The sequence below is a fragment of the Cadophora gregata genome (genome assembly GCF_030347475.1).
Source record: "Cadophora gregata isolate MNR1 chromosome Unknown scaffold_15, whole genome shotgun sequence".
NCBI lineage: Eukaryota > Fungi > Ascomycota > Leotiomycetes > Helotiales > Ploettnerulaceae > Cadophora > Cadophora gregata.
In genome coordinates this window covers 710,435-726,670 of record NW_026695938.1, presented here as the reverse complement: position 1 = coordinate 726,670, position 16,236 = coordinate 710,435, and the positions used below count along the sequence as shown (strand labels likewise).

Sequence of the window (16,236 nt, the reverse complement as noted above, 5' to 3'; positions counted from 1 at the left end):
CTAGGTATAACTACTTCTACTTGCCTAGTTTATATATAATAGCGCGGATTAAGAGACTATTAGAGTATTACTATTCTACGCGAATTATAGGTATAATCCTATAGTATATAATCTACTAATAACTAGTTAAGAAACCGCGTAGGAGGCTATACTATAGGCAGATAGGCTTAAGTAGCTTTATAAAGAATTATTAGCTGATATTCTCTTTATTATATAGAGATCTATGATCTACTATAATAGAAAGTATAATATAGGACTAATACTTAAGGAGAGGGATAAAGTCTACTTACTTAGAAGAAATATTATAACTAAGTGACTAAGTTATAAATTAGATTATAAGAAGCTAGGACTATTTAGGATTACTAAAGTTAAGGGACTAGTTAATTATTAACTAGCTCTACTAAAGATAATAAATATCTACCTAGTATTCTATATATCTCTCTTCGAACTAGTACTACTAGAAGTATTACTAGCTCTTATTACTGAAATATAACTAATTAATCTAAATACTAAATATAAGGTAGAAGCTATTCTTAACTATTAGTATTTCTATAGTAAACTAAAATATCTAATTAAATAGAAAAGGTACTTATAATTAGAAAACACTTAGGAACTTAAATCTAACTTTTGTTACCTTAAGCTTCTATAGGGATTCTATTAAAGAAATCTAGGTTTACTTAAAAGGAAGGAGACCTAAAGTTAAGGGCCGGGCCCTCGAAGAAGGATACTAAGTAAGCGTTAGGTTTAAAAGTAGGGAACTAAGAAGTAAGATTATCTTTAATAGGCTTAGAGAGAGGCGTTAGAAGGCGAGTAGGAGTTATAGTTTTTCCTATCTTAAACTAATATATAAGTTATTTAGAAGTAAACCTCTTAATATACCCTGAGGTATTATAATTATAATACTTTAAGTAAATATATTTAGAGTATTATTTCGAAATAGATAAATCTAAGAAGTAAGTATAAGAAAAGCTATAGTAGAAGAAATAAGGCTTTATAAGTTATATAGCACGCTTAATATAGAGCGTGAGCTAGATACTTTATTTTTTCTTTATTTAAGCGACACTTAATTTCTTTATAATACTAAATATAATAGATAAGGAAGATAGTTATTAATAACTATTGATATTTCTTAAGGTTATACTTAAGCGTAGGGGACTATACTAAGCTAAGAGAGGGATAGTATTATAGACCCCTTAGTGCTATAGTTCAGTTAGTACCTATATAATAATAAAACTATTAGTAGTACTATAAGGGTATTAGTACTAATAAGGGAGCGGTACTATTAAAAGGGTAGTACTAGCTAGGGAATAATATAGAGTAAGCGAGTAGTACTATTATATACTTATACTTTAGTAGTAATAGTTACCTAGATTATAGTAGATAATAAGTCACGTGATAAATCCCTAGATCCCTGGATCCCCTTATAAGAAAATAGATCTAAGGATCTAAGGATCTAGTATCTTAAGGGATCTAAGGCGAATAAAAATTCTATATAAGTATTACGGACCCCTTGGCGCTACGGTTCAGTTAGCACCTATATGATAATAAAACTATTAGTAGTACTATAGGGGCATTAGTACTAACAAGGGAGTAGTACTATCGATAGGGTAGTACTAGCTAGGGAATAATATAGGACAATTAAGTAGTACTACTATATACTCACGCTTTAGTAGTAATAGTTACTTAGATTATAGTAAATAATAGGTCACGTAATAGATCCCTAGATCCCTAGATCCCTTTATAGGAAAATAGATCTAAGGATCTAAGGATTTAGTATCCTAAGGGATCTAAGGCGAATAAAGGTTCTATATAAGACTAGCACGTCTACTACTAGATAAGAGCTTCGTACTTAACTTTAAATAATATTCTAATACTTAGTAACTATCTTCCTATTTATATAATACACCTACCTCTCGATTATTAGAGATTAACTATAGCTTTCTGTATTTATAGTAAGTAAATACCGGACTATTATACTTTAAGTACCTTCTTATTAGAGGTACTAACTCACGAAGATAATATATCTTCTGTTAAAGAATTATCGAATAACTACTCGGCTCCCGCTAAAGTTTTCAACTTAAAGAATATACCTAAGATCGCTACCTCAGATCTCTATAATAAAGACTAATCTAAGCTTAGAGTATATCTTATATAAGTTAAGCTTTATACGGGCTTTAATAGTTATTAGTTCGCTACGGAAACTAATAAAGTCCTTTAGGCTTTATCCTTTCTCCGGGGATCTACTTTTAACTAGATTAAGACTTTCCTCTTAAACTATATTTAGAACTAAACTAAGGATAGGAGAGTTTCTATAGTAATAACTAAGGAATCCTAGAAGATCTTTATAACTTTCGAGGGTTTCGAGTATAGGATTAACCGCGTCTTTAGTAATATTAATTAGAATTATACTACTGAACGGAATATTTAGAACTTAAAGTAAGTTAAGTTAGTAATTATATATACTACTGCCTTCTAGTAATTCGCGAATTAGATCAGCTAGAATAATAATACCCTTTAGGTATAGTACTATAAGGGGTTAAAGGATAGAGTAAAAGATAAGATAGTAAGATCGGACGCGCCTACTAACTTATAAGAACTTATTGAAATAGCTATTAAGATCGATAACTGAAATTACGAGAGGGCACTTAAGAAAAAAGGCTAATACTACTCCGGAATATATATATACTAAGGAAGAGAGAGTAATAATAAGAAACTATTTTACCCTCGGGAAATAGAACTTAATATAACGTTCCGGAAGCTAAGTTATTAAGGAAAGCCGCGTAATAGCGAGCTATCTAAGAAAGTTATAAGCGAGTAATAAGAAAAGAAGCTATACTTTAAGTATAGCCTCCTTAGTTATATAGCTAGCTCTTATTAATAAAAGAAGTTATAGACAGATAAGAAATATGCTAATGTAATAGGATATGGCTCTTATAATGAACTAATATAATAACTTACTATGATATATTAATATATAACTATAAACGAGCTTAAGGAGAATTATATCTATACCTAGTTAGGTAATTCTAATGATAGTAAGCGAGATTCTATGAGTATCATGAATCAGCTTAAGTAAACTATTATTAGTATACCCCCTAAGGATTATATATATCGAGATAACGATAGCTCTAAGCTAGATAACAATATAGAGCTAATACTAAGTGATAGTAAGGAGGAGGCCTAGGAACCCGATTAGACTTTAGAACTAGGGCTACCTTAACTTGAGCTCTTAGGACTAAGAGTAGGTGAAACTTAGGAAGTTACCTAAAGAGAAGAGAGCTTATATTAGGTTAGCTATAATACTCGCTACTAGACTAATATAGCTACTAGGGTTATTTATTAAGAACTAGGCCTTATCAGCTTAAGGGGTCTACTATAGGGGGTAAGGTATAAAGTAGTCTACCAGGACTATAAGCGTATCAGATAGAGAATAGCTAGTAGCTAGGAAGGACCGACGACCTTTATATAGCACTTACTACTCTAGAATACTATTATTCTTAATACTAGCGCGCTACTAGAGGTAGGCGAGGAATAGGAAATTATAGCTGAGAACTGATATAATAGGATATAGGTCTATATTAATAATAACAGCTAGTACTATTATAAGATATATAACTTAGTAATATATACTGAACTCGGAATAGGGCTTATATATAAGGTTAGCCTAAGCTATAGTAATCGAAGGGTATAGGAAAGTATCCTCGACTATAGTATATATTAGGAATATTTCTATATGTAGTAACTTGCTACTATTAGAGATAAATATCTCACGTTAGAGGTTAAAATTAAGGGAGTTAAGCTTCAGGTGATAGTAGACTCTAAGGTATAAGGGAACTTTATATCTCCTACTATTATACTTAAGTACTACCTATTAACTGAAGTAAAGGATAAGGGATACTATCTAGTACTAGCGGATAGTAAGGTCGCCTCTAATAGACTAATTAAGGTCTAGACTACTCTAGTTTATATAGGTATCGCTAGATACTTCGAAATAATCTAATTTAATATTATTAGGATTAGAAGGCATAATATTATCCTAGGATTACTATAGATAGAAAAGTATAACTCTATTATTAATTAGTAGATAGGAAAACTTAAGTTTAGTTATTACTAAGACTACTATTATCTACTAGGAATAGAAGTAGTAAGTATTTAAGAGGTTAGTACTACCTCTAAGGAAGAGCTCGGATATTAAGATAAGGGTCTACTAATAAAAGATATACTATTAGTATATAAGAAGTTTATAGTACTGTTTAAAGAAGAATAAGGTATCGAGGCCTTACTGAAACACTAGGACTACGATTATTAGATCGAGTTAGAACTAAGTACTAAACTAATATTCTAACTACTTAGGGAATATTCCGTGATAGACTTAATAATAATTAAGTAATATATTAATAAAAACCTAGCGAAAGGATTTATCTGAGAGTCTAAATCTCTATAGGAGAGTAATATCTTATTCGTAGAAAAGAAAGATAGTAGATAATAAATATATATCGACTACTATTAATTAAATAATACTATAAAGAAGGATCGTTATATACTACTATTAGCTAAGAAGCTGCGGGATAGACTTGTTAAAGCTAAGATTTTCACTTAGTTTAACTTACGAGGAGCGTATAACCTCGTTAGGATAGCTGAGAGTAAAGAAGAAAAAATAGTATTTCACACTCGTTTCAGTTACTATAAGTACACGGTTATACCCTTTAGCTTAACTAACGCACTAGCTATATTTTAGCGTCTAATTAATAACGTTTTATAACCTTACTTAGATATAATATATATATGCTATTTGGATGATATACTAGTCTACTTTAAATTAGAGGAGTAATATGTGAAGGACGTTATAGCTATTCTTTAGAGGCTAGAGGACGCCTACTTATTACTTAAACTAGAGAAGTATAACTTCTACGTGGATGAGGTTATCTTCCTAGGCTATATAGTTATTACTATAAGATTAGCTATAGATCCTAAAAAGATTGAAGTAATTATTAAGTAGATAGGGCCTACGAATATTAAGGAAGTATAATTATTCCTCGGGTTTACTAACTTCTATAGGCGATTTATTAAAGACTACTTAAAAATCGCCGGGCTACTTACGGAGTTAACTTATAAGGATAAGGAATTCTATTAGTCTAATAGCGCACGAAAGGCGTTTAAGGTACTTAAAGCGGCTTTTATTGCGGAACTAGTACTTACTTCCTTTACCTCTAATAAAGAAATATATATAGAGATAGATTTTTCGGACTACGCTATTAGAGCTATACTTAGCTAGCTAGGTGAGGACGGAAGATAGTAACTAGTCGCTTACTATTCGCGGAAACTATTACTAGTAGAGCTTAATTACGATATATATAATAAGGAGTTACTAGTAATTATAGACGTAGTACGCGAATAGAAGGTCTACCTCGAGAGCGCTACTTATGAAGTATAGATCTTAATAAACTATAAGAATCTTATTTACTTTATAACTACTAAGGAACTGAACTAACGGTAAGTTCATTAGTATAAAATACTCTTTACTATTAAGCTTCGAATTTCTTATATTAAGGGAACAGAAAATACTTGAGCTGATACTCTAAGCTGGAAACTAGAGTACCTTATAAATAAAACCTATAAATCCTATATTATACTACGGAAGGATAGTGATTTATTAGTTATTAATAGCTAATAGCTAGCCGCGATAGGATAGCTAGTTATAGAGAAAATCTGGAAAGGTTATACTAATAACCCGGTTATAGCTAAATAGTGATACTAACTAAGTGAAGGGTTCTCTTTCTCCTTAGAAGGAACTCTCTTATTTTAGGGATGAATCTATATACTTACTAAGGATAGGATGAAATTTATCACGTACTAGTATAAGCTGCTTACTTATAGATACTAGGGGGTAGCTAAGATACTATCTAAGCTATCTAGGGAATACTACTTCCTAGGTATAAGGAAGGTAGTTAAAGATGTAGTAATATCGTGCGATATATATATCCGGAATAAGGTTATATACTATACTCTATATAAGCTTATAAAGTTACTAATAATACTACCTTGCCTATAGAAATTAATCGCTTTGGATTTCGTGGTTAAGCTACTACTCTTAAAAGATCTAATTATAGGAATTATATATGATTCGATCTATATAATAACGGATAGGTTCACGAAGTATATATATATAGTACTAGTACTTAGGATATAGGACGCGCTTATAATAGCGTAGGTATTTCTTAGGATAATCTTTATAAGCTATAGAATACTAGATAAGATTATCTCAGATAGAGATAAGCTCTTTACTTTAAAGTTCTAGAAAACTCTTATCACGCTCTTAGGAATAAAGTAGAAAATATTAATTATATTCTATCCTTAGACTAATATATAAATAAAACGAATTAACTAGATAATAGAGACTTATCTTTAGTGTTATATGAACTATAAGTAGGACGACTAGGTGTAACTACTCCTACTTGGCTAGTTTATATATAATAGCGCGGATTAAGAGACTATTAGAGTATTACTATTCTACGCGAATTATAGGTATAATCTTATAGTATATAACCTACTAATAGCTGGTTAGGGTACCGTGTAAGAAGCTATACTATAGGCAGGTGAGCTTAAATAGCTTTATAAAGAATTATTAGCTAATATTCTCTTTATCGCGTAAAGATCTATGATCTACTATAATAGAAAGCGTAGTATAGGACTAACGCTTAAGGAGGGGGATAAAGTCTACTTACTTAGAAAGAATATCGTAACTAAACGACTAAGTTATAAATTAGATTATAAAAAGCTAGGACTATTCAGGATTACTAAAGTCAAGGGACTAGTTAATTATTAACTAGCTCTACTAAAGATAATAAATATTTACCTAGTATTCTATATATCTCTCCTTAAACTAGTACCGCTAGGAGTATTACTAGCTCTTATTACTGAAATATAACTGATTAATCCGAACGCTGAATACGAAATAGAGGCTATCCTCGACTATTAGAACTACTATAGTAAAACACGATATCTAATTAAATAGAAAGGGTATTTATAATTAGAAAACACTTAGGAACTTAAATCTAACCTCTACTACCTTAAGCTTCTATAGGGATTCTATTAAAGAAATCCAGGTTTACTTAGAAGGAAGGGGACTTAAGGTTAGGGGCCGGGCCCTTAAAGAAGGACACTAGGTAGGCGTTAGGTTCGAAGGCAGGGAACTAAGAAGTAGGATTATCCTTAATAGGCTTAGAGAGAGGTATTAGAGGGCGAGTAGGGGTTATAGTTTTTCTTATCTTAAACTAATATATAGGTCGTTTAGGAGTGAACCTCTTAATATACCCTAAGGTATTATAATCGTAATACTTTAAGCGAATATACTTAGAGTATTGTTTCGAAATAGATAAATCTAAGAAGTAGGTATAGGAAAAGCTATAGTAGAAGGAATAAGGCTTTATAAGTTATATAGTACGCTTAATACAGAGCGCGAGCTAGATACTCTGTTTTTTCTTTATCTAAGTAATACTCGATTTCTTTATAATATTAGATATAATAAATAAGGAAGATAGTTATTAGTAACTATCGACGTTTCTTAAGGTTATACTTAAGCGTAGGGACTACGCTAAGCTAAGAGGGGGATAGTATTACGGACCCTTTAGCGCTATAGTTCAGTTAGCACCTATATAATAATAAAACTATTAGTAGTACTATAGGGGTATTAGTACTAACGAGGGAGTAGTACTATCGATAGAGTAGTACTAGCTAGGGAATAATATAGGATAATCGAGTAGTACTACTATACACTTACGCTTTAGTAGTAATAGTTACTTAGATTATAGTAGATAATAAGTCACGTAATAGATCCTTGGATCCCTGGATCTCCTTATAGGAAAACGGATCTAAGGATCTAAGGATCTAGTATCCTAAGGGATCTAAGGCGAACAAAGGTTCTATATAAGACTAGTACATCTACTATTAGATAGGAGCTTTATACTTAACTTTAAATAGTATTCTAATACTTAGTAACTATCTTCCTATCTACGTGATATACTTACCTCTTAATTATTAGAGATCAACTGCAGCCTTCTGTATTTATAGCGAGTAAATACCGGACTATTACAATAAGACTAGTATATTTACTATTAGATAAGAGCTTCGTGCTTAACTTTAAATAGTATTCTAATACTTAGTAATTATCTTTTATCTATATAATATACCTACCTCTCGATTATTAGAGATTAACTATAGCTTTCTATATTTACAGCGAGTAAATACCGGACTGTTACATATAAGAGATAATACCTCTAATAATACTACTTTATTAAAATATATTAATAATTAAAACTCTAGTATATATGATATTAAGTGTATAGCTTATATTATTAACTTAATAGTACAAGATATATTAAAGAATTATATTTTTAATTATAAAGCTGAAATAGATCTTTCGGATTTTACTAATAATATTACTAATAATATAAATTCCGACTTAGGTATAATTTAAAAGCTAAGAAAGATTATAACTACTATTAAATATACTTACGAATATTAAGAGCTTTTTAAAGAAGGCTATAATAAATATAAATTATCTAATGATATTCCTAATAATTTTAATATAAAAAAAAATCCCTTTAGATAATACTACTAGGTGGAATTCAACTTATAATATACTTAATATTTCTATTACTCTTAAAAAAGTTATTAATTATATATTTAATAATACTTCTAATAAAGAGTTTAAAACTTATATATTAAGTGATAACGATTGGCTTGTTTTAAGTACGCTAAGAGATATATTTTATATTTTTGTTTATCCTAGTATTAAACTATAAGGATAAGTTTATATTACTATTAATTATAGTTTACTTTATATATATATAATTTTTAATAAACTAGAAACTAAAAAAAATGAGCTAAGAATAAATATTAACTTATTAAGTAGTAGTATAGATATTAATAACTTTATTACTGCTATTGATATAGGGCTAAAAAAGTTAGAAAAATATTTTCTAGCTAAATTAAGCTCTAGCTCTTTAATAACGTATAAGCCTTATATATTAGGCCTTATTTTAGATCCTAGATTTAAGTTAAATTACTTTAAGTCTAGAGGCTTATTATATTTTTATCTAAATATAGAGAATGATATTATTAACTTATTTAAAGAAGAGTATTTATTAGTTAAATTATCTTAAGAATATAATAATAATAGTAATAATAATAATAACTCTAATATTAATACTGAGAATATAGAAGATATAGAGGATAGTGATAATGACTTATTTTTAGCTTCTAATATTAATGAAGAAGAAGAAGAGGAATATATATCTTATTTAAAAGATAAAATATCTAATCCTAAAATTAAGCCTTTAGACTTTTAGGAAATAAATAAAAATAATTATCCTATTTTATATATTTTAGTTAAAAGGTATTTAATAATACTAGCTACTTTAGCTTCTATTAAAAGAACCTTTAGTATAAGTAGTAATATTATTACTAAAAGTAGAAATAATTTAGATCCTAAAGAATTAAAAAAGATTATCTTATTAAAAAGTTGGAAATTAAAGGATATATTAGAGTTAAATAATTCTTTATAAGAAGAAGAGATAGAATAATAATAACTTATTTTTTTTATATATATTATAATATAATTTCTTTATTAAAAAACTTCTTAATTTGCCTTTTTATAACGTTATTATAAAAGATAATAGTATAACTTCTTATAAGCCTTGAGTTTTTATTATTCAAATTCTTTAGATCTTTAATTTTCTATTTTTAGAATTAATTTTTTAATTAATTTTAATTAATTATTAGTTTTCATTAATTTAATTAATTAATCACAGTAGATAGCTTAATTAATTAATTTTAGTATAAGAATTCATTAATTAATTTTAATTAAGGGTGAAATTAAATTAATTAATTAAAATCACAACCCTGAGTACTGTAAATGAACAAAATCTCCAGATTTCAACAGTGAGGGCTCTAAATGTGGCTTATTTTAAAGGCTTCTATTGGAAGACTATTACTCAGTCAACCAATTAGATCTGATTTAGAGTTTACTAAGGCGAAAGTAGCTAAAATCATCAAATCATATCTCTTAGATTAGAGACTAAGTTATAAAGCCTCTAAGCAACAGAATAGCAACAGGCGTCCAACGGGCGTCAAACCCTCGAGGGTTCGGAAATCTGTGGCCACCCTCTTTACTACTTACCCTACCCGAGCCTACCCTTTGCATCCCACACTCGCTCGAGTTATGCAAGCCAGAAGAAAAGCGATACAAACTGAAGTCCCAAGATGAAAAAGAGAGCTTGTGGTCCGCGACCAGGTTCCAATGTTTGAAGAATTTGGCGAGCTGAAGCGAGAAGGCAAAGAGGGGGAGCAGAGATGTACTAAGTTACTGCTGATCGTGACGTCTTTGATGTCTATCGAGGCGAGGGTCTAGAAATTGTCGTGATACTTATATGTTCTATCGCGTAAAAGTGCTGGAGCAAAAGCACGCCATCCAGCTGGGGGTCTCTGGAGATAGCACCATCGACCACGCTTTCCCGCAGCGGGTCAACTTGTCATGACTACCTACTACCACAAGTACATATCTAGCTTCAACGATTGGTAGGTAATTTTCCTCAATAAGGCGGCCAACCGAATGGCTGGAGAAGATTGAGAGTGTCGAGAGTGTCTTCCCCATCCCCTCGTGGCCTTGCCCCCCCCTCCCCCTCAACTCTCTCCCATTACCAAGGTAGGTTAGGGTGTTCTACCAACCTACCCCACCAAGCACCCCACCTCCGGTGACATTTTTTACCTTTGTATGTATTCCAAGGTTTACATCCTCATCTTCCATTTGCAATCTGAACACGCCAGCGCACATCTCGAGTAGCAATCGCAAGCTTCCACATCATCATCATGTTGTAGTTACAGTCCCAGTCGCATGCCTATTCATCTTCGATATCAAACCATTGAGTAACGACACAACTGCTCTGTGAATACCTCACCGCATATCGACACCCCACCAAGCATCCTCTCCCAATCGTCCCTAATACTACACTTCAAATTTATCCAGAATGCCGCCCACCCTGCCGCCCCTCTCAACTATCCTCCCCCCTCTAATCTGCGGCACCGCAACCTTCAACAACCTCTACAATGCCGACGCTGCCCTTGTACCCACGAACGCCATCATAGAGCGCGCACTCGACCTCGGCGTCCGCGCCTTCGACACCTCCCCCTACTACGGACCCTCCGAAGAGCTCCTGGGCAAAGCTCTCTCGACGCCATCCGTCCTGCGAAATCACCCTCGCTCCAGCTACCGCATTGTTACGAAAGTCGGGCGAATCGCCAACGCGGAGTTTGATTATAGTCCTGAGTGGGTGCGGTATTCGATTCAACGGTCGTTGCAGAGGCTGCATACTTCCTACCTCGATGTAGTTTACTGTCATGATGTTGAATTTGTGACGCCGGCTGAGGTGCTTGTCGCTGTCAAGGAGTTGCGCCGGACACGCGATGAGGAGGGAACTATAAAGTACATTGGGATCTCGGGCTACCCGGTTCCCTTGCTCTGCGAGCTTGCGGAACTGGTACTAAGAGAGACGGGCGAGCCGCTGGATGCAGTTATGAGCTATGCAAATTTCACGCTGCAGAACACGACTTTGATGTCTCTGGGCCTTGGAAGGCTGAAGAGGGCTGGCGTAAGCTGCGTGCCCAATGCAAGTATCCTGGGTATGGGGCTCCTGCGCAGCGTGGGTGTTCCCGTGGGAGGCAAGGGCGATTTCCATCCAGCACCAAGGAAGCTGAGGGAGAAGTGCATGGAGGCTGCAAGGTACGTGGAGGAGACAGGTGAGAGGCTGGAGGTTGTCAGTATTCGCTGGGGATTGGATACGTGGTCTCGCGACGCAGCAAGCTTAGGAGGTGTAGGTGGAATAGGAGTCTCAGTCATGGGGGTCAGCAATCTTGAGGAATTGGAAGAGACGATGCGAGTTTGGAACAGTGTTCTGGATGGCCTCCCACTCGCTGGTAGAGAAGCCACAACAGAGAAGAAAGAATGGAGTCTTGCGAGAGCGGCAGAAGTTGCTGAAAAAGCGAAAGCTGTATGGACTATTTTGGGTGAGTGGAAGGATTATACATGGCCCTCTCCTGATGAGGGATATGTCAATGTCAGGGTTGTCAAGGGCGTCGTGGATGAGATTGCGCCTCTGCCACCAGTAAAGGATGGTTCTGCGAAGGATAGTAGGTTGTGAGCATAGCGTGGGGTTGCCGGCTGGTTAGCTGGCTGTTTGGGTTTTGCATAGATAGGCGTCTGGGAGTGAACTGCGTGACTTTCCAAATTAGTATCTTGCAACATTTGACTCTTATATTGTGGTGAGACGCTCTTTCGCTTAGTTGTTGACATTCAAAGTGATTTGAATAGTACATGGGCATGATTGGCTCTGCGAGATGTGTGAAATACTTCAGCTAGGGCCCGTGTCGTTTGTGCACCTTGGACTAGGCCTTGCGAATATTAGAGAATGGTAGCTGATGTATCTGAGCCATAAGTTGCGATATGCTTGACAATACTCAGCTTATTCACTGCTACAATCCTACACTGATTGGGTGCTACACAACTTTCTCCAGGATTGCTATGCTAACATCACGCCGAGGCGCGATCTCTCACTGCTTAGCGTAACTCTGTCTCTCATTTGTATTTTTCTACACTATGCAGTACCTTGTTCTTGATTCGTGTCCTGGATATGCCTTTCAATCCAATGCCCATCCATGGAATTTTGAAAATGAAGCTGATGTTGAAAGAAAGTGACAGCTTAGTGTCCAACCATGTGTCTTATGATTGAAATCTATGACTTCAGATCAAACTTTTGTTTATGAAGAAGCAGAAAACAGGGACGGAGATCCAAACGCCATGCAAAATCAAGGGACATTCATCAAATCATAACATGGAAGCCTCTCATTAGGCGTGACCATTGGAGGAAGAGAGCTTGCGTCGGTCTCGGACAGCTGCTGCAAGGCATTCGAGAACTTGGACAGTCGAATCCCAGTTGATACATGCATCTGTGATGCTGACACCCTTCTTTAGGCCGGATGGTCCTTCTGCTGGTACCTTCTGATTGCCCTCATTGATATTTGATTCGATCATGACACCAATGATGGAAGTCTCCCCGGCACGAAGTTGCTCTGCAATGACGTCCGCGACCTTTGGTTGGTTGCGATGGTCCTTGTTGGAGTTGCCTGCATACATTAGCTACAAGTCCAAGAATCCTATTTTTGAGAATGGGACTCACCATGCGAACAGTCAATCATGATAGCTTGCTTTTGACCCGTCTTTTGCAGCGTCTCCTTCGTGAGCTTAACGCTTTCTGCATCATAGTTTGTGCCCTTGGTACCTCCACGAAGGATAATGAATCCGTGCTCGTTGCCACTTGTTCTTGTAATTGCAGCCAGACCTTGCTTAGTGACACCCATGAAATGATGCTTGGCAGCAGCAGACCCAATAGCATCAATTGCAACCGTCAAGCTTCCATCGGTACCGTTCTTGAATCCAACGGGAAAGGAAAGACCGGAAGCAAGCTCACGATGCAATTGTGACTCGGTGGTTCTCGCTCCGATTGCCCCAAGCGAGATGAGATCTGCGAGGAACTGAGGAGAGATGGTGTCCAGCATTTCAGTAGCAATTGGCATGCCGCTGTTTGTGAGGTCGCAGAAGAGCTGACGACTGATCCGCAGACCTTTGTTGATCTTGAAAGACTCGTCAAGGTCTGGGTCATTGATCAATCCCTTCCATCCGACAGTTGTTCGGGGTTTCTCGAGGTATGCGCGCATTATGATACAGAGGTCACTGGAGAGCTTGTCTGAGAGCGCCTTTAGTCGTGAAGCATATTCGACGGCAGTGGCAGGGTCGTGAAGACTGCAAGGTCCGCAGATAACGAGAAGGCGGTCGTCTTCGCCCATTATGATCTTGACAGCCTCTCTGCGGCCTTGAAGAACAGTTTCTAGAGAGTCTTTTGAGATAGGGACTTCCGACAGGAGCAGATTTGGAGCGATGAGAGGATCCTGCCCCAGGACTAAGAGAAGTGTTAGCAATTTCTCTCAGAGCAGTGAATCATCGCAGGCCTTACTTCTGGTATCATCTGTAACCATGGCGGCGCTGGGCATTTTGAATGGAGAAGATTGACGGTTGGGGTGAGGTTTAGATATGAGGAAAATACAAGAGGATATGGAGTATGTTGTCCTTTACCGTGTGTTGCGTTGTACAGATTTTAAGAGAATTGGCGGGGTCAAATGGAAATTCACACAAGATTTCCAGGTACCCTGTACTTGCTAAGGTGCCAAGGACAACCTTAATTCACGTGATAGCATGTATAGATGTCTGAGGCAAGCACGCCGTCAGGCAGCATTCAGGCCAGGCATATGTCGATGTTCGGTTCACGGGCGCGTGAAGGTCGAGGCCAACGCCAAACTCTGGATACCCCAGTTTCCGAAGTGTGCAGATGTCTCAGACCGACGACCGTGCTTTCACGAGTTTTGAAGCACCGATGAAACCCACCGCTCTATTCTTCCTCAGCTAGGACTGTGACAAACCGCCGAAGATATAATTCCAGGTTCTTCCGGGCTCGTCCCTTGAAATACGTTCGCATCTCAATACACAACAACACCCCTCCTAGACACAACGTCAAGGGGCCTTGCCACCATACCCTCTCCTTAACACGAATTCAGACGAACTCTTTCGGTCACAATTCAGAACTGTGCCATCTCTTACTAGAGAAATCAATCATGTTCTCCCAATCATGGACTTCCCGGAAGCGTAACAGGGAAGACGATGAGGAGACAGTGATGTCTGGCTTCAGCGAGCATCGATCGGTGAGGGTCTCTCGCGACGCGATAATCTTTGATGTCAACAATGCTAACATTGATCAGAAACGACGTATAGCTACCCTTCCTCACCGTCAGTCCCCAAAGATTGCTCGCCACACCTCCCCGACCTTCTCCTGGGGAAGCAACTATACTTCCCAGCCTGCCCCTCCTACCATAACTCCGGCTGACTCGGACTCGGAGGAAGCTGCTGGTTCTGCAGAGCCAAGGTCGTTCTTCTCGCCATACTCTTCTTCCCCAACTACTGCTGGTCTTACGCAGAGTGGTCCACCTTCCCCTTTCTTGGATGGTTTTGAAAGTCAACCAAATGTCGAGTCCACTCAGATGTCCGATGCACCATCTTACACCGAAGACTTCGAAATGACAGACTCGATCCATCTCTCCCCAGGCCCCTTTCAAAGCGACCAGTCTCCTAGCATCTCAGGTCGAATTCCAACTCCGATACATAGCTCATTTGCTCCATTCATACGGGCGGAGAAGGCTTCGGTTCACCGCGAGGGTGACTTCGCAGATGATGAGGCTTTGGTTGATAGGTTTCGTCGTGGCCGAAGACTGCCTAGCCCTATCAGTGAAGGCGAGACAAGTCCAAGTGTTATTGTTGCAGGTTTTGGAGATATGCAGATGGAGGTGGAGTCATCATCGCAGCATGACCCGGACAAAGAGACTCCCACAAAGAAGGGACACACTCGGTCAAAACACAGTCTCAGAAATTGGACTGGATTCGGCTCGGAGCTCAACGGAGGAATGAAGAGAAGCTTCAGCATGGGCTATCGAGCCGATTGTGAGAAGTGTCGGTTGAAGGTTCCTGGCCACTTCAGTCACATCATCACTTACTAAATGCAGACGCTGCATGGACGTTTCTTACGATTAATTTGGGCATTTTAGCAAGGCGTTCGGGGCATGGCAATGCGATGATACAATTACTTTTGGCTTTCTTCATTCATAATGCCACGATATGTACCGAAATAGAGATAGGGCTTTAATCAGCTACATTGCAGTTACGATGAAGCTGGTAAATTCCGGTTCCCTATGTTTACAGAACCTGCACCAGAGCCTCTCATCATTTGTGGAGACCAGATCCTCACGTCTCCTGGCAACCTGTCTACTTTCCCAAACATTCTCCAAGCAGCATAGTGTCTAGTTTTGCATGCCGAATTAGCTGCTTTGAAGATCAGCAACAAAGAAGGAGTACTCGTTTCTTGCGCCATACAATAGCCTGCTCAGTATAATAGTCGGTCCCCCTTTAGTAGATATTGCATTGTGAGACGAGCTACATGTTCTTTCAACGAGTCAGCAAGCTCAAAGGATAAAAACAAAATCCTGGGGATCACCAAGATCTCCATCAACCCCACAGAAAAAAGCAATATTGTACTGCACGAAGTAGGCCTATCCTAGATCTCACATCACAATCCCCGT

The 16,236-nt window shown here is 36.8% G+C and overlaps 3 protein-coding genes across 3 annotated transcripts; 2 read left to right on the top strand and 1 right to left on the bottom strand.

The window, feature by feature from the left end:
• The first annotated feature begins 10,667 nt into the window (after window positions 1-10,667).
• ONS95_004859 (uncharacterized protein) lies at window positions 10,668-12,318 on the top strand. Its single transcript, XM_058498237.1, has 2 exons — window positions 10,668-10,772; window positions 10,828-12,318. The coding sequence occupies exon 2, from the start codon at window positions 11,028-11,030 to the stop codon at window positions 12,195-12,197; it is 1,170 nt and encodes a 389-aa protein (XP_058351748.1). The 5' UTR covers window positions 10,668-10,772; window positions 10,828-11,027; the 3' UTR covers window positions 12,198-12,318.
• Window positions 12,319-12,901: 583 nt separating this feature from the next.
• On the bottom strand, window positions 12,902-14,103 carry ARO4 (3-deoxy-7-phosphoheptulonate synthase; the record flags this gene model as incomplete). The annotated part of the gene is made up of 3 exons (XM_058498236.1): window positions 12,902-13,179; window positions 13,233-14,012; window positions 14,067-14,103. The coding sequence occupies 3 exons, from the start codon at window positions 14,101-14,103 to the stop codon at window positions 12,902-12,904; spliced, it is 1,095 nt and encodes a 364-aa protein (XP_058351747.1).
• Window positions 14,104-14,721: 618 nt separating this feature from the next.
• Window positions 14,722-15,657, top strand: ONS95_004857 (uncharacterized protein; the record flags this gene model as incomplete). Its single annotated transcript, XM_058498235.1, has 2 exons — window positions 14,722-14,808; window positions 14,866-15,657. 2 exons carry the CDS (start codon window positions 14,722-14,724, stop codon window positions 15,655-15,657), a joined length of 879 nt encoding a protein of 292 aa, XP_058351746.1.
• Window positions 15,658-16,236: the final 579 nt, after the last annotated feature.

What these genes read in the sequence shown, in the direction of transcription:
- ONS95_004859 (XM_058498237.1), top strand. Translation starts at nt 11,028, where the DNA reads ATGCCGCCCACCCTGCCGCCCCTCTCAACTATCCTCCCCCCTCTAATC.